Source organism: Leucoraja erinacea, unplaced genomic scaffold (assembly GCF_028641065.1).
Source record: "Leucoraja erinacea ecotype New England unplaced genomic scaffold, Leri_hhj_1 Leri_566S, whole genome shotgun sequence".
NCBI classification, from domain to species: domain Eukaryota; kingdom Metazoa; phylum Chordata; class Chondrichthyes; order Rajiformes; family Rajidae; genus Leucoraja; species Leucoraja erinaceus.
The window spans coordinates 48,073-69,032 of record NW_026576472.1 but is presented as its reverse complement, the minus strand read 5'-3'; the positions used below and the strand labels follow the sequence as shown (position 1 = coordinate 69,032).

At 45.6% G+C, this 20,960-nt stretch overlaps 1 protein-coding gene across 1 annotated transcript in view; it reads right to left on the bottom strand.

Moving 5' to 3' along the window:
• Window positions 1-20,960, bottom strand: part of LOC129694171 (Fc receptor-like protein 5) — a 29,907-nt gene that overhangs the window by 7,857 nt on the left and 1,090 nt on the right. The window contains exons 2-3 of the mRNA XM_055630888.1: window positions 19,459-19,752; window positions 3,832-4,125 (exon numbers count right to left, since the gene is read on the bottom strand). Coding sequence (XP_055486863.1) covers window positions 3,832-4,125; window positions 19,459-19,752 — 588 coding nt within the window. The remainder of the gene's footprint in view (window positions 1-3,831; window positions 4,126-19,458; window positions 19,753-20,960) is intronic.

Sequence of the window (20,960 nt, the reverse complement as noted above, 5' to 3'; positions counted from 1 at the left end):
AGAGAGAGAGAGAGAGAGAGAGAGAGAGAGAGAGAGAGAGAGAGAGAGAGAGAGAGAGGGGGGGAGAGAAGGGAGATACGGAGGGAGAGAGATAGATAAAAAAAGATGAAAAAGCATTCCCCTGTCTGCACCGGCACGCGGTCCAAGTCAGTGTGGCTCCACGGGGCGGAGCTGTTCACGGGTCACCCTCACGGGCGGAAACCGCAACACACCAACTCTGGCTGACCGTGCCGTCAACTAGCACCCCCCCCTCCCCCTAGCTCCACTCATCACTCCGGAAAACCCCGGCGGACACCCTCCCCCCCTGTTTTTGTAATCCGGATTTTGAAACCCGGTGAAATCTCCGCTGTTCACGAGAGAGTGGGGTGGGACTCATGATCGAGGGCGCCGATTGGAGGATAGAGACATCGGGCAGCAGGAAATGGGGGTGGGACATGATTCAGTGCGAAGATTGGAGAAGGGACGAGTGGGGGACTGAGGATAGAGCGTGGTGTTTGGAGGAGGGAGACGTAGCACAGACCTGCGCTTCATCCGCAGCCAGGATATATCCCGGCCGGCTCTCCGGCGCTTTCCCGTCCCCACCCATGTGCCCCCACCCTCCCCCGCGGCGGCCAGAGAGGTCGGCAGAAAAGATCCTCCGCTATATTTTTGGTCGGCAGTCAGACGGGCCAGTGCGGAGTAACATCGCTAAACCCAGCTATCTCTGCCTGTCCCGCCAGGTGAGCTTACAACTCGTCCTGGACATACGGGAAATAACTTGTGGAGAACCAGAGCTGGTATCTCGTCAGTCCAGACAAGGCTGTAGTTTAACCCAGTGGGACAGGCAGAGTAAAGCTGCAATTAGCGTTGGATTGAGCCTCCGAAGCCTCGCGCACGCGTGTGTGTGAGTGTGCGCATGCGCGCGCGGTCGCCAAGAAATTGTGTGCCCCCTGTCCCCAGGCCCCTCCATATTTTGACAGCGGTTTCCGTCTCTTTCTGCGGGTGCTATGGTTTCCTCCCACACTCCACGTTTGCAGGTTAATTGAATTTGTTCCGAGTGCGTGTAGGATAGTAGTAGTGGCGACACTTCTCAGCGATTGGTCCAGAGCCCCGCATCCATCACATGACTGGCCGATGGAGAATGGAGGTTCATTATACCACACGCCAGACATGACTGGGCACCCTGAACCCGAACACCAAGTTGTAAGCGGCCGAGTGAGCGCATCCCTTGGGACTGTCCCCACTCTCCCACGACCATGGCCGCCCTCCGCCTCGTCTCCCACGTGCGGCCGCACTGTGACGGGCTGTGCGTCGGCAGCGCCGTGTGGAGGAGAGGTGTGGGACAAGCTGGTCCCTCCGCCCACCTAGAGTGACTGACTGCGATGCACCGCCATTGGCCGCAACCCCCAAACCGAGTGATTCACCCGGTCCGCGGGGACAGACGGCTCGGGTAATTGGCAGCCATAGTAAATCGCATTTAAACCATGGGGGGGGGGGGGAGGGCACAAATTCCCTGGCGGGCCGATGACAAGTGTCCATGCCAACGAGCAATTGTGGCTCCTCCTACTCCACTCCCCCTGGACAACAAGAAGACCTTTTTATTGACTGTTGCTAGCAGGCGGTATTATTGTGGACACAATCTCCCACGCTCAAAACACCAGCTAATCTGTACTCTGTTTTAACCGAAGATGGACACAAAATGGACTTAGTAACTCGGGTCGAGATAATTCTTTAGACGTGAATGGGCTCAGCGGATGAAATGAGACAACTGTCACACCAAAGATGGACACAAAAAGCTTGAGATCTGAAGAATTGTCTCGATCCGAAACGACACCCATTTCTTTTCTCCAGAGTTTCTCCCTGTTCCGCTGAGTTTATCCAGCTATTCTGTCCATCATCGGTTAAACACATTGCAGATATCTGGTGTTTTGAGCGTGGGAGCGTGTGTGTGTTACGCGGGCAAAAATACGGTATTACTGTGTTTCAACGATAAATAAAACGTGCTTCTTGTTGTCAAGTGGGAGTGGGAGGAGATAAAATTATTCGTTGTCATGGACACTTGTCATCGGCCCGGTTTGGGGGTTGGAGCCAATGGCGGTGCATCGCAGTCAGTGACTCTCGGTGGGAGGAGGGACCAGCCTGGCCCAGACCTCTGCTCCACTCGGCACACAGCCCGTCACAGTGCTGCCGCACGTGGGAGACGAGGCGGAGGGCGGCCATGGTCGAGGGCTGTCCCAAAGGATGCGCTCACTCGGCCGCTAACAACTTGGTGTTCGGGTTCACCTATGGCTTATGTGGGAAAATGACCCCCACCCACACGTCTCCATCGGCCAATGATGTGATGGATGCGGGGGTCTGGACAATTCGCTGACAAGCCCAGCCCCCCGTCGACGTCATGTCCGTTATTTGACTTTTCGGCAGTGCAGCCATTAGGTGAGTTGGCTTATAGGCGACGCACCCTTTCGAAATGGAGACATGTAGTCATGGAGACATGGAGTCATGATGAAATGGAGGCAAGCAGGTCTGGAGCCATGGAGTCATGTAGACATGGAGTCATGAAGATAAGGAGGCATGGAGGCATGGAACCTTGGAGGCATGGATACATGGAGTCATGAGGACATGAAGACAATGATACATGGAGACATGGAGTCATGAAGACCTTCAGTCATGACATAACGGTGACATTGAGTCATGGAGTCATGGAGTCATGAAGTCATGAAGTAATGGAGACAAGGAGTCATGGAGTCATGGAGTCGTCGCAACGTGGAGACGTGGATACATGGAGTCATGGAGTCATGTAGTCATGGAGACATTGAGTCATGAAGCCATGTAGTAATGGAGACATGGATACATGGAGACATGGAATAATGATACATGGAGAAATGGATTCTTGGAGGTCATGGACTCATAGAGATATGGAAACATGGAAAAATGGAGACATGGAGACATGAAAACATGGAGGCATGAAGATATGGCGACATGGATTCACAGTCATGGAAACATGGAGATATGGGGACATGGAGTTTGGATTATTGGAGTCATGGGGTCATGGAGACTTGGAGACATGGAGGCAGTCACCTTAAACCTATATCCTCTGGTTCTCGATTCCCCTACAGGGAAGACTCGATGTGTCTACCTGTTCTATTATCATAATTGTATACACCTCCATAAGATCAACTCTCATGCTCCTGCGCATCAAGGAATAGAGTCCCAGCGTGCTCAACCACTCCCTCAGGCCCTCATGTCCGGGCAACTTCATCATAAAACTTCTCTGCACCTTTTCCAACTTGACAACATCTTTCCGAGAACATGATGCCCAATACTGAACACACAAATCAAAATGCAGCCTCACCATTCATATCTACTGCAACGCGACCTCACAATTTATATCGACTATCTGACTGATGAATACCATTGTGCTAAATGCCCTTTTGACCACCTATCTACATGTGATGCCACTTTCAATTATTTATGTGCATGCTCTCTTAGATATCTCTGCTCTACAACACTCCCCAGATCCCCACCTTTCACTGTGCAGGTCCTGTCCATGTTAAAAGTCCGAAATTACAACACCTCACATCTCTCCATATTAAATTCCATCGACCATTCCTCAGCCCACCTGTCCAACTGATCAAGATCCTGCTGTATTTTTTAACAACAATCTCCTCTATCTATAATACCACCGACTTCAGAGTCATCATGGTGAAGTCAACAAGACTGTAGTGTCATGAGTTTAGAGCTATGATGATACTTGGTATCATATTCCGAACGGGCTTTATGGACTGAAGGGCCAATTCATGTGCTGTACTGTTCTACGTGCTGTACAATACAAGGTGGGAACATGTTACATACCTGTGACAATGATTCGAAGTGGTTCACCGACGGGGGACCTTATCCATCGACCGTTGACTTGAGTCAGGAAAAAGCACGCATAGTTTCCCACGGTGCTTCTGTTGATTTCTACCATGTGATAGGTGAAATGGCTTTGCACTTCTGTGCTGTTAGTAAGCGGCATGGAATCTTTCATCAATAGGAACAGCCCAGCCTCGCCCAGTCTCCCAACTCTGCACGTCATTGTAATTCTTTCCCCAGGGAAGTAAACTAGATGATCTGGACTCTTGGAGATGATGGGACGAGAAGGTGGATCTGAAACAAAAACGAGGTGGAGACGGAGGTTGAGGTAAGACTTAGCCAATAGACAATAGGCGCAGGAGTAGGCCATTGGGCCCTTCGAGCAAGCAGCGCCATTCAATGCGATAATGGCTGATCATCCCCAATCAGTACCCACCTCCTGCCTTGTCCTCATATCCCCTGACTCCGCTATTTTAAGTATCCTATCTAGCTCTCTCTTGAAAGTATCCGGAGTACCTGCCTCCACCGCTCCTTGAGGCAGATAATTCCACAGACCCACCACTCTTTGTGTGAAAAAGTATTTCCTCGTCTCCGTTCTAAATGGCTTACTCCTTATTCTTAATCTGGGGCCCCTGGTTCTGAACTCACCCAACATCGGGAACATGCTACCTGCCTCCAGCGTGTCCAAGCCCTTCATAATATTTTATGTTTCAGTGAGATATCCTCTCATCCTTCTAAACTCCAGAATGTACAAGCTCAGCTGCCCAATTCTCTCAACATATGGCAGTCTTGCCATCCTGGGAATTAACCTTGTAAACCTACCCTGCACTCTCATAATAATTTCCTTCCTCAAATTAGGGGACCAAAATTGCCCACAATACCCAGGGTGTGGTCTCAGTAGTGCTCTGTACATCTGCAGAATTACCTCTTTGCTCCAATATTCGATTCCTGTTGTTATAAAAGGCAACATGCCATTCGCTTTCTTCACTGCCTGCTGAACCTGCATGCTTACTTTCATAGACTTCCCCTTTTCCCCACTTGACGCCATTTAGATAGTAATCTGCCTTTCTGTTTTTGCCAGCAAAGTGGATAACCTCACATTTATCCGCATTAAACGTCATCTGCCATGCACCTGTCCACTCCCCCAACCTGTTCAAGTCACCTTGCATTCTCATAGCGTCCTCCTTACAGTTCACACAGCCACCCAGCTTTATGTCATCTGCACATTTGCTAATGTTATTTGAATCCCTTCATCCACATCATTGATGTATATTGTAAATAGCTGCGGTCCTAGCACCGAGCCTTGCGGTACCCCACTAGTCACTGCCTGCCATTCTGAAAGGGACCCGCTATTCCCTACCTGCCCTCGGGCTCCTCCTCCTCCTCCCTTTTTTTCCCCCCCCCCCCCCCCCCCCCCGCCACCCCCTATCAGTGTGAAGAAGGGTTTCGGCCCGAAACGTCGCCTATTTCCTTCGCCCCATAGATGCTGCTGCACCCGCTGAGTTTCTCCAGCATTTTGTGTACCTCCGCTATTCCCAACTCTTTGTTTACTGTCTGCCAACCACTTCTCTATCTATATCAGCACTCTACCCCTAATACCATGTGCCTAATTTTACCCACTAATCTCTATGAGGGACCTTATCAAATGCTTTCTGAAAGTCCAGGTATACTAGATCTACTGGCTGTTCATTGTCCATTTTTCTAATTATATAGTCAAACACTATCTGAAGATTAGTCAAGCATGATTCCCCCTTCGTAAATCCATGCAGACTCGGACCGATCCTGTTACGTTTATCCAAATGTGCTGCTATCTCATATTTTATGATTGAATCCAGCATCTTCCCCACCAACGATATCATGCGGTCTGGTCTATAATTCCCTGTTTTCTCTCTCCCGCCTTTCTTAAAAAATAGGATACCTTTTGTTACCCTCCAATCCACGGGAACTGATCCTGAGTCTATAGAACATTGGAAAATTATCAACAACGCATCCACGATTTCTAGAGCCACTTCTTAAGTACCATGGGACTTGATTGAAGTGTACACAATTATGCGGCATAGATTGGGTAGACAGTCAGAACCTTGTTCCCAGGGATTGCAGAAGAGCTTTACCAGAAAACGGCCTCGATTTAAGGGGTTCAGCTACAGGGAGAGGTTGGAGAGGGTGAAGAGATGGTTTACCAGAAGGCTGCCTGGAATAGTGGGTGTCAGCTGCAGAGAGAGATGGACAAGACTCGGATTGTTTTCTCTGGAACATCGGAGATTGAGGGGTGACCTGACAGAACACTATAGTTTAGTTTAATTCAGTTTACTTAAGATATAGTACGGAAACAGGCATTTCGGCCCAGCAGGTCCCCGCCAACCAGCGATCACTCATACACCTGTTTACTTTAGTTTAGTTTAGTTTAGAGATTCAGCGTTGAAATGATCATTCGACACAATGAGCTGACCATGGATAGCCATTCAGACATGTTTAGTTTAATTTAGTTTAGAGATAGTGTGGAAACAGGCCTTTTGGCCAGCGAGTCCATCCCGACCAGCGATTCCCGTACACAGCAGGCAAATTTAGCAATGTTATTGAATCCAATTAACCAACAAACCTGTACATCTTTGGAGTGTGGTTGAAAAACCGGAGATCCCGTAGAACAGCCACGCAGGTTACATGCTGAACATACAAACGCTGTACAGATGAACAAGTTAGGGCTTTATTCTTTGGAGCGCAGAAGGTTAAGGGGGGACTTGATAGAGGTTTTGTAAATGATGAGAGGGATAGACAGAGTTGACGTGGAAAAGCTTTTCCCACTGAGAGTAGGGAAGATTCAAACAAGGGGACATGACATGAGAATTAAGGGACTGAAGTTTAGGGGTAACATGAGGGGGAACTTCTTTACTCAGAGAGTGGTAGCTGTGTGGAATGAGCTTCCAGTGAAGGTGGTGGAGGCAGGTTCGTTTTTTATCATTTAAAAATAAATTGGATAGTTATATGGATGGGAAGGGAATGGAGGGTTATGGTCTGAGCGCAGGTATATGGGACTAGGGGAGATTATGTGTTCGGCACGGACTAGAAGGGTCGAGATGGCCTGTTTCCGTGCTGTAATTGTTATATGGTTATATGGTTATATGATATCACCCGAGTCCTGGATGAAACCCAGTTATCTGGCACTGTACGGCAGGAAATCTACCGCAGCGCCACCGTGTTGCCTTGGTGTTGGACATTTCCACCCTGAGCGGAAAATAATCTAACCGTCTACGCTATCTATGCCTGTCTCGGATAGACACAAAAAGCTGCAGTAATTCATCATGTGAGTCAGCATGATAGAAAATACTATGCTTGTATTCACATGAGTTTAGAAAGGTCGGGGGGGGGGGTCGTCTTATAGAAACATATAAAAGTATAAAAGGACTGGGCAAGCTAGATGCAGGAACAATGTTCCCAATGTTGTGCGAGTCCAGAACCAAGGGCCACAGTCCTAGAATAAAGGGGAGGCAATTTAAGACAGTGAGAAACAACTCTTTACCCAGAGAGTTGTGAATTCAGCTACAGCCTCATCAGCGACAACGGTGAGTCGGCCTATAGGAAGGAGGTCCAGCTCCTAGCAGCATGGTGCGCTGACAACAAACCTGACCCTTAACTCCAAGAAGACCAATACCATTGTGGACTACAGAAGGTCTAGGAATGGCACGCACACCCCCATCCATATTAACGGGAGGGAGATGGAACGTGTTTCCAGCTTTAGGTTTTTGTGGGCTCAACATCTCTGATGACCTCTCTTGGACCCATAATACCTCAACACTGGTCAAGACGGCTCACCAACGTCTCTTCTTCCTGAAGAGACTAAAGAAGGTCCTTCGGTCACCTCAGATGCTGGCGAACTTCTACCGCTGCACCATCGAGAGCATCCTTACAAACTGTGTCACAGTTTGGTATGGCAACTGCTCTGTCTCCGACCGGAAAGCACTGCAGAAGGTGGTGAAAACTGCCCAACGCATCACCGGTTCCTGTCTCCCCTCCATTGAGTCTGTCCAAAGCAAGCGACGGCCAGGGCAGTTTACTCTTCAGGATGTCAGACGTGGGAGGTCATGGAGTCTGAGTGCCCTCCAGACGTCCACATCTGCGCCAGGTGCGTCGAGATGGGGCTCCTAAGAGACCGTGTTAGGAACCTGGAACAGCAACTCGATGACCACTGTCTGCTCAGGGAGAGCGACGAGGTCATAGATAGGAGTTACAGGGAGGTGGTCACTCCAAGACCACTGGAGACAGAAATCTGGGTCACAGTTAGGAAGGGCAATGGGCAGAGGCAGGGACTCGTGAGTACCCCGGCGGCTGTACACCTTGAAAATAAGTACTCATGTTTGAGTAAGGGTTGGGGAGACAGCCTACCTGGGGGCAGCGACAGCGGCCGGGCCTCTGGCATAAAGACCGGTCCTGTTGCTCAGAAGGGTAAGGAAAAGAAGAGGAGGGCAATTGTAATAGGGGACTCTATAGTCAGGGGGTCAGATAGGCGATTCGGTGGACGCAGACAGGAGTCCCGGATGGTAGTTTGCCTCCCTGGTGCCAGGGTAAGGGATGTGTCTGAACGGGTCCAAGAAATCCTGAAATAGGAGGGAGAGGAGCCTGAGGTTGTGGTGCATACGTGACAGTGAGAGTAGAAATGGAGCGAGGTGGAGGATAAATGAGTGGATGAGGGACTGGTGCAGTGGGTATGGATTCAAGTTTCTGGATCATTGGGACCTCTTTGGGGGAAGGTGCGACCTGTACAGAAAGGAAGGGTTGCACTTGAACTCGAGGGGGGGCCAATATCCTGGCGGGGAGATTTGCAAAGGCTACTGGGGAGACGTTAAACTAGTATGGTTGGGGGGAGGGACTCAAATTGGGAAAGCTAGCAGTCAGTGTGTGAGGCAGGAGGCAGAGAATGGTATCACTCTGACCCAAAATGTAGGGGAGAGAGATGAAAAAGCCAATAAACAGAGAATAAGAGAGGGTGGGTTTCTTAAATGTGTATATTTTAATGCTAGGAGCAGTGTAAGAAAGGAGGATGAACGTAGAGCCTGGATTGACACCTGGAAGTATGCTGTTGTGGCGATCAGTGAAACATGGTTGCAGGAGGGCTGTGATTGGAAACTAAATATTCCAGGATTTCGTTGCTTCAGGTGTGATAGAATTGGAGGGGAAAGCCGTGGAGGTGTTGCATTGCTTATCAGGGAAGATATTACAGCAGTGCTTTGGCAGGATAGATTAGAGGGCTCGTCTAGGGAGGCTATTTGGGTGGAACTGAGAAATGGGTAAGGGGTGCCAACACTTATAGGGGTGTATTATAGACCGCCAAATGGGGAGTGAGTATTGGACGAGCAAATATGTAAGGATATTGCAGATATTAGTAGTAAGCACAAGGTAGTGATTGTGGGAGATTTCAATTTTCCACACATAGACTGGGAAACACATTCTGTAAATGGGCTGGATGGGTTGGAGTTTGTAAAATGTGTGCAGGATAGTTTTTTGCAGCAATACATAGAAGTACCTTCTAGAGAAGGGGCGGTGCTGGACCTCCTGTTAGGAAATGAGACGGGTCAGGTGGCAGAGGTATGCGTTGGGGAACAGTTCGGGACCAGTGATCACAATACCATTAGTTTCAATATAATTATGGAGAGGGGCAGAACTGGACCTAGGGTTGAAATTTTTGATTGGAGAAAGGCTAACTTTGGGGAGATGCGAAAGGATTTAAAAGGAGTAAATTAGGACATGGTTTTCAAGGGAAATTTGACACTTGGTTCGGAAAAAAAGGGAGATCTACAATAATTCTAAGCAGCATGGAGTAAATGAGGTGCTTGAGGAGTATAAAGAATGTAAAAAGAATCTCAAGAAAGAAATTAGAAAAGCTAAAAGAAGATATGAGGTTGCTTTGGCAAGTAAGGTGAAAGTAAATCCAAAGGGTTTATACAGCTATATTAATAGCAAAAGGATAACGAGGGATAAAATTGGTCCATTAGAGAGTCAGAGTGGACAGCTGTCTGCAGAGCCAAAAGAGAAGGGGGAGATATTGAACAATTTACTTTCTTCGGTATTCACCAAGAAGAAGGATATTGAATTATGTGAGGTAAGGGAAACAAGCAGAGTAGCTATGGAAACGATGAGATTCAAAGAAGATGAAGTACTGACACTTTTGAGAAATATAAAAGTGGATAAGTCTCCAGGTCCGGACAGGATATTCCCTAGGACATTGAGCGAATTTATTGTAGAAATAGCAGGGGCTATGACAGAAATATGTCAAATGTCATTAGAAATGGGAATAGTGCCGGAGGAATGGCGTACTGCGCATGTTGTTCCATTGTTTATAAAGGGGTCCTAAAGTAAACCTAGCAATTATAGACCTGTTAGTTTGACGTCAGTGGTGGGAAAATTAATGGAAAGGATACTTAGAGATAATATATATAAGCATCTGGATGAACAGGGTCTGATTAGGAAGAGTCAACATGGATTTAACCATATAACCATATAACAATTACAGCACGGAAATAGGCCATCTCGGCCCTACAAGTCCGTGCCGAACAACTTTTTTTTTCACCACCTGCCTGCACTCATACCATAACCCTCCATTCCCTTCTCATCCATATGCCTATCAATTTATTTATATAACCAATTTATTTATTTGTGCCTGGAAGGTCATGTTTGACTAATCTTCTTGAATTTTTTGAAGAGTTTACTCGGGAAATTGATGAGGGTAAAGCAGTGGATGTTGTATATATGGACTTCAGTAAGGCCTTTGACAAGGTTCCTCATGGAAGGTTGGTTAAGACGGTTCAATGGTTGGGTATTAATGGTGGAGTAGCAAGATGGATTCAACAGTGGCTGAATGGGAGATGCCAGAGAGTAATGGTGGATGGTTGTTTGTCAGGTTGGAGGCCAGTGACTAGTGGCGTGCCACAGTGATCTGTGTTGGGTCCACTGTTGTTTGTCATGTACATCAATGATCTGGATGGTGGTGTGGTAAATTGGATTAGTAAGTATGCAGATTATACTAAGATAGGAGGGGTTGTGGATAATGAAGTAGATTTTCAAAGTCTACAGAGAGATTTATCCCAGTTTGAAGAGTGGACTGAAAGATGGCAGATGGAGTTTAATGCTGATAAGTGTGAGGTGCTACATCTTGGCAGGACAAATCAAAATAGGACGTACATGGTAAATGGTAGGGGATTGAGGAATGCAGTGGAACAAAGGGATCTGGGAATAACTGAGCCCAGTTCCCTGAAAGTGAAATATCATGTAGATAGGGTGGTAAATAAAGCTTTTGGTGTGCTAGCCTTTATAAATCAGAGCATTGAGTATAGAAGTTGGGATGTTATGTTAAAATTGTACAAGGCATTGGTGAGACCAAATCTGGAGTATGGTGTACAATTTTGGTCGCCCGATTATAGGAAGGATGTCAACAAAATGAAGAGTACAGAGAAGATTTACTAGAATGTTGCCTGGGTTTCATCAACTAAGTTACAGAGATAGGTTGAATAAGTTAGGTCTTTATTCTCTGGAGCGCAGAAGGTTAAGGGGGGACCTGATAGGGGTCTTTAAAATGATGAGAGGGATAGACAGAGTTGATGTGGACAAGCTTTTCCCTTTGAGAATAGGGAAGATTCAAACAAGAGGACATGACTTCAGAATTAAGGGACAGAGGTTTAGGGGTAATATGAGGGGGAACTTCTTTACTCAGAGAGTGGTAGCGGTGTGGAATGAGCTTCCCGTGGAAGTGGTGGAGGCAGGTTCATTGGTATCATTTAAAAATAAATTGGATAGGCATATGGATGAGAAGGGAATGGAGGGTTATGGTATGAGTGCAGGCAGGTGGGACTAAGGGGGGGAAATTGTTCGGCACGGACTTGTAGGGCCGAGATGGCCTGTTTCCGTGTTGTACTTGTTATATGGTTATATGGTTATATGGTTATAACGGAGCTGGTAACTGTGCCACTGCCCTCTAACGACAATGAGGGCCGAGCGGCTAATGTGCGATTTATTCCAACGCAGGGAACGTGTGTCAATAATGTACACACGTGGTCTCCAGCCGAGCTATCGTTGACAGCTCTCATTTGGAGGGTGAATGTTCCATGGTCTCCAGTGCCGTTGAGAAGAGGGACATAGTCTTTCTACAACTGGAAAACCCCAAGTTCACCAGGAGGTCCCACGTCGCAGGTGATGTTGATCATTTACCCGGTCACGTAGGCCGGATTATTAGGAATCTTGTGGATGGTGGGTTGAGATGGTGGATCTAACAGGACCAAAAGGAAAATCTTTCATGAGGGGTGGCACGGTGGCGCAGGTGTATAGCTACTGGCGTACAGCACCAGCGAACCAGGTTCGATCCTGACTACGGGCGCTTGCATGCACGAAGTTTATACAACGTCCCCTTGGCCTGCTTGCGTTTCCTCCGGGATCTTCGGTTTTCTCCCTCGCTCCAAGACGGAGAGGTTTGTAGGCTAATCGCTTGGTATATGTGCCAGTGTAAATTGTCGCAACTGTGCTAAGGATTATCATGTGTGCAGGGATTGCTGGTCGGCACGGACTTGATGGGTCAACGACCTGTTTCCGCACTGTATCTCTAACCCAAACTAATGATGTTCTGTAAGTTCATAGGTTCATCAGTGATAGAAGCAGAATTAGGCCATTCGGCACATCGCCCTTTAATCATGGATGGTTTATGTTTCCCTCATCCCCATTTTTCTGCCTTCTCCCCATAATGCCTGACACGTACTAATCAAGCAACTATCTATCTCTGCCTTAAAATATCCATCGACTAAGCCTCCACAGCCGTCTGAGGCAATACATTCCACAGATTCACCTCCCTGATTACAGAGATTCATATTTATCTCCTTTCGAAATAAATATCCGTTAATTCTGACGCCGCGCCTTCTGGTTTTAGACTCAACCACTAGTAGAACAATCCTCTCCACATCCACGCTATACAGGCCTTTCACGATTCGGTAAGTTTCAATGAGGTTTCCGCTCATCCTTCTAAACTCCAGCGACTAAAGGCCCAGTACCGTCAAGTGATCATCATTTGGGATCGTTACTGGTATAATTCTCATAAGCCTCCTCTGGACCCTCTCCAGCGCAAGCACATTCTTATTCAGATATGGAGCATAAAACTCTACAGGTGTTTGGAAGAGAGCATAGTGCTGGGACCCCAGCTATTTACAATATATCTTAATGATCTGGATGAGGGAATTGAAGGCAATATCTCCAAGTTTTCGGATGACACTAAGCTGGGGGGCAGTGTTAGCTGTGAGGCGGATGCTAGGAGACTGCAAGGTGACTTGGATAGGCTGGGTGAGTGGGCAAATGTTTGGCAGATGCAGTATAATGTGGATACATGTGAGGTTATCCATTTTGGTGGCAAAAACGGGAAAGCAGACTATTATCTAAATGGTGGCCGATTGGGAAAGGGGGAGATGCAGCGAGACCTGGGTGTCATGGTACACCAGTCATTGAAGGTAGGCATGCAGGTGCGGCAGGCAGTAAAGAAAGCGAATGGTATGTTAGCTTTCATTGCAAAAGGATTTGAGTATAGGAGCAGGGGGGTTCTACTGCAGTTGTACAGGGTCTTGGTGAGACCACACCTGGAGTATTGCGTAGAGTTTAGGTCTCCAAATCTGAGGAAGGACGTTATTGCCATAGAGGGTGTGCAGAGACGGTTCACCAAACTGATTCCTGGGATGTCAGGACTGTCTTATGAAGAAAGACTGGACTCTCTAGAATTTAGGAGATTGAGAGGGGATCTTATAGAAACTTACAAAATTCTTAAGGGGTTGGACAGGCTAGAGGCAGGAAGATTGTTCCCGATGATAGGGGAAGTCCAGGACAAGGGGTCACAGCTTAAGGATAAGGGGGGAATCCTTTAAAACCGAGATGAGAAGAACTTTTTTCACACAGAGAATGGTGAATCTCTGGAACTCTCTGTCACAGAGGGTAGTTGAGGCCAGTTAATTGGCTATATTTAAGAGGGATTTAGATGTGGCCCTTGTGGCTAAGGGGATCAGGGGGTATGGAGAGAAGGCAGGTACGGGATACGGAGTTGGATGATCAGCCATGATCATATTGAATGACGGTGCAGGCTCAAAGGGCCGAATGGCCTACTCCTGCACCTAATTTCTATGTTTCTATGTTCTATGTTTCTATATTGCATGGTTGCATTATGGCCTGGTTCAGCAACTCGAATGCCCAGCAATGAAGAATACAAAAAATGATTCAGTTAAAGGCACTATGTTACAGAAAATAAATTGGTAAGCTAGAACTAAAGGATCTAAATTAAACAGTAATACATTGAAGTCAACTAAACTGGATTCAATTACACTAAGCCAAATAACCTAACTTGAATTGAACTAATCAAAATTAAGGTGAAGTATACTAAACTAATCGAAATTAGAGTAGACTAGACTGATGTACGTGTCTCGACCGAATTGTCACCCATTCCTTCTCCCCAAAGATGCTGCTTGGCCCGCTGAGTTATTCCACCATTTTGTTTCTGTCTTCTAAGGATAGTGAATGTAACGTGAACTAATTTATGTAAACTAATCCAAACTGAATTACATTAACCTGATTTGAAGCTCAACCAAGATAATATAACGGTACTTAATTACATTACCCTAAAGTGAATGAACGAAGCAAAAAGAAGAAGCACAATCTCACTAAACTAGTTTAACAGAACTAAACTGAATTAAACTGAAGTAAACTAAACTGGGTTAAATAAAACAACATCAAATTAAACTCAAGCCTAATAAATTAAAGTGAACTGAACTGAAGTAAATTATACTCAAATGCACTAAACTGGACTAAATTATACTAAATAAAACTAAACTGAGCCTAATAAACTAACGTGATCTGCACTATACTAAATTAAACTGAATTATGCCAACCTAATCAATACTAAATCTGAATTTTCTTTAGGTATGTAAAAAGGAAAATACTAGTGAAGACGAATGTAGGTCCCTTACAGTCAGTGACAAGTGAATTTATATTGGGAAACAAGCACATGGCAGAACAGTTAAACGAGTACTTTGGTGTTGCTTTCACTAAGGAAAACATAAACGATCTGCTGAAATATTTGGGGGCCAGCAATGTAGTGGGAGGGAGGAACTGAAGGGAATCCACAATAGTCCGAAAATGGTGTTAGGTAAACTGTTGGGACTGAAGGCCGATAAATCCCCAGGGCCATTTGTTTTGCATCCCAGAGTACTCAAGGAGGTGGCACTAGAAATCGTAGATGGATTGGTTATCATTGTTCAATGGTCTCTCGATTCAAGATAATTTCCTGTGGACTGGTGGATAGCCAATGTAACTACACTTTTTATGAAAGGAAGGCACATGGAAGTATACATCAGTTAGCTTTACGTCGGTAGTGGGAAGATGCTGGAGTCTATTATTAAAGATGTTATAGCAGCGCACTTCGAAAGCAGCGCACTTCGAAAGCCTGGTTAGGAGAAGGATAATTGCAACAAAACCTGGGTGTGATTGTACATCAGTCAGTGCAAGTAACCATGCAGGAACAGCAGTCAGTGAAGAAAGCTAATGACATGTTGGCCTTCATTGCGAGAGGGTTTGAGTTTAGGAGCATGGAGGTCATATTGCAGTTATACAGGTGAGACCGCACCTGGAGTATTTTGTGCAATTTTGGTTTCCTAATTTGAGGAAGAGTATTCTTGCTATTGAGGTAGTGCAGCGGAAATTCACCATGTTAAACCCCGGGATGGCGGGACTGACGTATGATGACAGGATGGTTCGACTGGGCTTCTATTCACTGGAATTTAGAAGTATGGGAGGGGATATTATTGAAACATATTCATTCTTAGAGGAATACACGAGGCAGATGCAGGAAAAACGCTGGGGGTATCCAGAACCAGGGCTCACAATTTGAAAATAAGGGGATGGCCATTTATGGCTGAGATGAGGAAAAACGTTTTCAGTCAGAAAGTTGAGAATCTGTCGAAATCTCAGCCACAGAAGACAGTGGAGACCAATTCACTGGATATTATCAAGAGATAGTTTAATTTAGCTCTTTGGGGTAAGGAAATCTAGGGATATGGGGGAAAAAAACCGGAACAGGGTACTGAATTTGGATGACCAGCCATGAACAAATTAAATGGGGGTGCTGGTATGAGGGGCCGAATGGCCTGCTCCTGCACCTATTGTATTTGTTTCTATGTTTCTAAAGTAGACTTGACTAAACTAAAAATCAGGTTTATTTTCCAGCTCCACCACACTAAACACTATAACCCCCCTCTGAATTAGTCGCATGACGATGGCGTGTGTGACTGGCCTGTGACACGTATGTGGACCGCTGAGCTCGGGGGGGGGAAGGGAGCCACCGAGCGGAGACGTGCACCAACGTGACACATGTGTAGATGCTGTTCATATCTGCCCTTAAGTCTGTGATGCGGTGTGTGAAATTCGTGCGAATTTCCGTGTTGTTGATGAGAAGGATGGAGTCTTTCGTCAACTGAAACCTCCCCGCCGTGTTTCGCCGTGAACTAGCGCAGGTAAGGATGATGGATTCTCCTGGCACGTACACGGGATGGTCAGGATTCTTAGAGATAGTAGGCGGAGGCGGCCGTTCTGGAAAGAAAAATATTTCCCTAAAACATTTACATGCACAGAAAAACGTGAGGTGTTGAGTTATTGAAAGTCCAACATGGGCAGATCCTGCACAGTGAATGGTGGAGATATGGGCAGTGTTGTAGAGCAAAGGGATATCTGAGTGCAAGTACATAGGTAGACAGGGAGTGTTGTAGGGCAGAGGTGATCCGAACTGAACAAAACTGGAAAACATTATACTAAATCAGCCGGAAAAATTCCAAACAAAACAAAAATAAATCTAAACTAAACTGGAATAATTTAATCCAAATCAAACTAACCTAAGCACAATACAATAATGTTTAATGTATATATACAGCGCGGACACAGGCTCTTCGGCCCACCGAGTCCGCATCGACCAGCAACCCCTGCACACTAACAAGACAGTTAATGTGCCTAAGCACACTGCTGTCAATTTCCATTTACGCCTAATATACACACCCAAGCTTACAATTAATCTACACATCTGTATGTCTTTGGAGTGTGGGAGGAAACCGAAGATATCTGATAAAACCCACGCGGTCACGGGGAGAACGTACAAACACTCTACGGACAAACATCCATAGTCGGGATCGAACCCGGGTCTCTGGCACTGCAAGCGCTGCAAGGCAGCAACTCTGCCGCTGCGCCACCGTGCCGTGAGCTAAAATGAGCTAAACTAAACCAAAGTAAACTGAAGTAAACTAAACTAATCAAAACTAAAGTAGACCAGACTAGTGTCATGTACTCAACGCTAAAAGTTACCAATTCCTTTTCTCTAGCCTGCCTGATTTACTCCAACATCATCCAAACTTAATTAATGCAACCTAAACGATAGCAGTGACGTAGCATACAGTTGCTGCTTGAGCTCGTACAGCGCTAGAGACACGAGATTGACACCGATTACAAACCGTCTGTATGTAGTTGGCGCGTACTCATTGTGACAACGTGGATTTTCTCCAGGTGCTCCAGTTTCCTCCCACTCTCCAAAGACGTACAGGTTTGAATAGATTTGATTGGTATAAGTGTACATTGACCATAGAGTGCGTAGGGTAGTGTTAATTTGCGGGGATAGTTGGTTGGCACAAATTCGGTGGACGAAAGGGCTTGTTTGGTTATTTTTCTGGTTGGCTGCAAGTGACTAGCGGAATTCAACCTGGGTTTATACAGAGGCCGCTACTCTTCTCGTTGTATATTAATAATTTGGAAGAGGGGATTGAAGGCGTTATGGCCCGATTTACAGTTGATATAAAAATAGTTGGATTGAAAAACAGTGTAGAGAAGGCAGGGACTCTGCAGAAGGACTTGAACATGTTTGGAGAATGGACATAGAAATGGCAGATAGAATACAGTGGAGTAAATTGTGGAGTTTTACATATTTGGCTCCGAGGAATCAAGGCCTGGACTAATATCCAATTGAGGAAAAAATCCAGAAAATGGATGTGCTTGAGCAGAACTAGGGATGCTGGTGCAAGATTCCCCAAAAAATCATTTGCAAATCGAATCAGTTATAAGGAAGGCGAATGCGAAGCGAGCATTTATTTCAAGAGCTTTCGAATACAAAAACAGGGATATGATGCCAAGGCTCTAAGGCACGGATCAGGCCGCATTTGTAATATTGTGAGCTATGTTGGGCACAATATCTGAGGAAGGATGTGCTGGCTCTTGAGAGGGTCCAAAGCAGGTTTACAAGAACGATCCCAGGAAAGAGTGGGTTAACATAAGATGAATGTTTGACTGGACGTGTACTCGCTGCAGTTTAGAAGAATGAAAGAGAACCACATTGAAACGTATGGAATAGTGAAAGGCTTGGATAAAGTGGATACGGAGGATGTTTTCACTAGTGGGAGAGTCCAAGACTAGAATTCATAACCTCAGAATTAAAGAATGTTCCTTTCGGAAGGAGATAAGGAGGGATTATTTTCATCAGCGGGTGGTGAATCTGTGGAATTATTTGCCAAGGAAAGATGTGGAAGCCAAACCAATGGATTACAATAGATATTGTTAAGGCAGAAATATATAAATTCTTGATGTATGCAGATGTCAAGGGTTATGAGGGGGCAGGTCGTTGGGGTTTAGAGGTAGAGAAGGATCAGCCATGATCGAATGGCGGAGAAGACGTGATGGACCATCGTCCACCTGCTCCATATTTCCGATGCTCACGTGGAAGGACTGTGGGAGTCATGCTTATTCAGTTAAATATAGCGATGCCAGGGGATATGGTGAGAAGGCAGGAACGGGGTACTGATGATCAGCCATGATCACATTGAATGGCGGTGCTGGCTCGAAAAGCTGAATGGCCTATTCCTGCACCTATTGTCTATTGTCACTTCTCAGTGCTTCTAGCACTGACTCCTCTTCGCCATCCGCCCCCAATCTTTGCACATTCCCAATACTGCACTTAACACTCATCACTTTATGTTTCGTGTATCTTGTTGTGTTTTATGACTGTTGGCAAACCAACTTGCCTTCTGGGATGAATACATTTCTATTATAATCATATAACCATATAACAATTACAGCACGGAAACAGGCCATCTCGGCCCTACAAGTCCGTGCCGAACAACTTTTTTCCCCTTAGTCCCACCTGCCTGCACTCATACCATAACCCTCCATTCCCTTCTCATCCATATGCCTATCCAATTTATTTTTAAATGATACCAATGAACCTGCCTCCACCACTTCCACTGGAAGCTCATTCCACACCGGTACCACTGTCTGAGTAAAGAAGTTACCCCTCATATTACCCCTAAACCTCTGTCCCTTTATATTGTATCGTATCGCGTCGTATCATAAAGTGAGCTGAACTGAACTACATTAAACTGAAATAAACTAAACTGCTTTAAATTAAACTACACTAAGCCGAAGAAACAAATGTGAGCTAAATTAAACCAAATTAAACTGAAGTAAATTAAACTAAAGTAAACTAAATTAGACTGGTCAAAACTATAAACCAGGTTTATTACACATAACCATCACACTAAGCACCATAATCCCACCTGAATAAATCCCATGACGGTGGCGTGTGAGACTGACCTGTGACACGAATGTGGATCCCAGGGCTCGGAGGTGACGAGAGCCACCGAGCGTAGGCGTGCACCAACATGACACATGTGTAGTTGTTATCCACGTCTGCCCTTAAGTCTGTGATGCGGTGGGTGACGTTCGTGTGACTTCCCGTGCTGCTGGTGAGAAGGTTGGAGTCTTTCCTCAGCTGAAACCTCCCCGCCGTGTCCCGCTGTGAACTGGCGCACGTGATGTTGACGGATTCCCCAGGCACGTACACGGGATAGTCAGGTGTCTTGGAGATGGTCGGTGGCTGCGGAAGTTCTGTAATAACAAATATGGCCATAAATCATTCACATGCACAGAAAGACGTGCAGTGTTACATTTTATAAAGGCCTAATGGGCAGGACTTACACAGCTCTGGAGAGTGTTGTAGAGTAGAGGGATTAAGGCGCACTGGTATATAGTAGGTATGTTGCAAAACTTACCTTCAGCGGCGCTGCACTTCTGTCGCTGCCCGTGTGCGCAACTTTGGCGCCTTTGAGATAAGGGCGGGTTTAAAACGCAATGCTCTCTAGGCTAATGAAATCGAGGTTGATCAGCCTGCTTAGTTGCTAACGAAAAATCGCTGCGACATTCGTTCGCTGCAGGTATTTTTAAAGTAACATGGGGTTATTTAATTGTTAAAGTAGATTAAAAATCATCCTCTAAAGCCGCGAACGCCGACAACGGGACGAATCTTATGTAGGGTTACAAGGCGAGGTAGGTTGTTTATTTTTACATTAATAAGTGCTTCTTAAGATCCCCTTATTCAAAATTTTAAGTTGCGAGTAAGTGACTTGGGGGCCCATTCAAACCCGCAGTATCTTTAATGCCGCATATAGGCTTCAAATCCACCGCAATGGCAACTTTCCAAACCAGCGCGTTCCTGAAAAAGCCACTCGCAATCTGATTTAAATGGCCATTAATTTACAGCAATTGATCACTAAATCCCTTCCATTTGCCCTATAAATTAATGTCAATGAGATTTAAACACCATGTTTTATTGCGAATTCTTGTGTGAATGTTCTTTGGACACTTAGGTTATTTAAAAATGTCAATCTTTTCTTAACAAGTGGATAGATGTTTGGATCTAGTAATTGAATTTTGGATTTAGCTACAATTGGGTAACTAACTAATTATGTGTTTTAATGGCAGGTCATCCAAGTAATATTGTTTAATATTTGTTTCAGAATGCTTCAATCTATAATAACTGAACATTTCTTTCAGATCTCTTAATTTTTAATAAAGTTATGGCCATTTGACTGTCGTTGATCAAAAATTGTGTGTCAAGTTAATGGAATATCAGTAGGGAACAAGATGCTAATTTTCGAGTATGAAAATGACCATAAACCTTTTTAATACTTAAGATATGAAAGTTAATTCGGTGTCAAATTAAACTTCTTGTTATGCTCTATCTGATGGGATAAATTGCAGACTTGATTTTTAAAATCTCAAACTTTTGTAACATTGCTACATATAGTTCCCTGAGT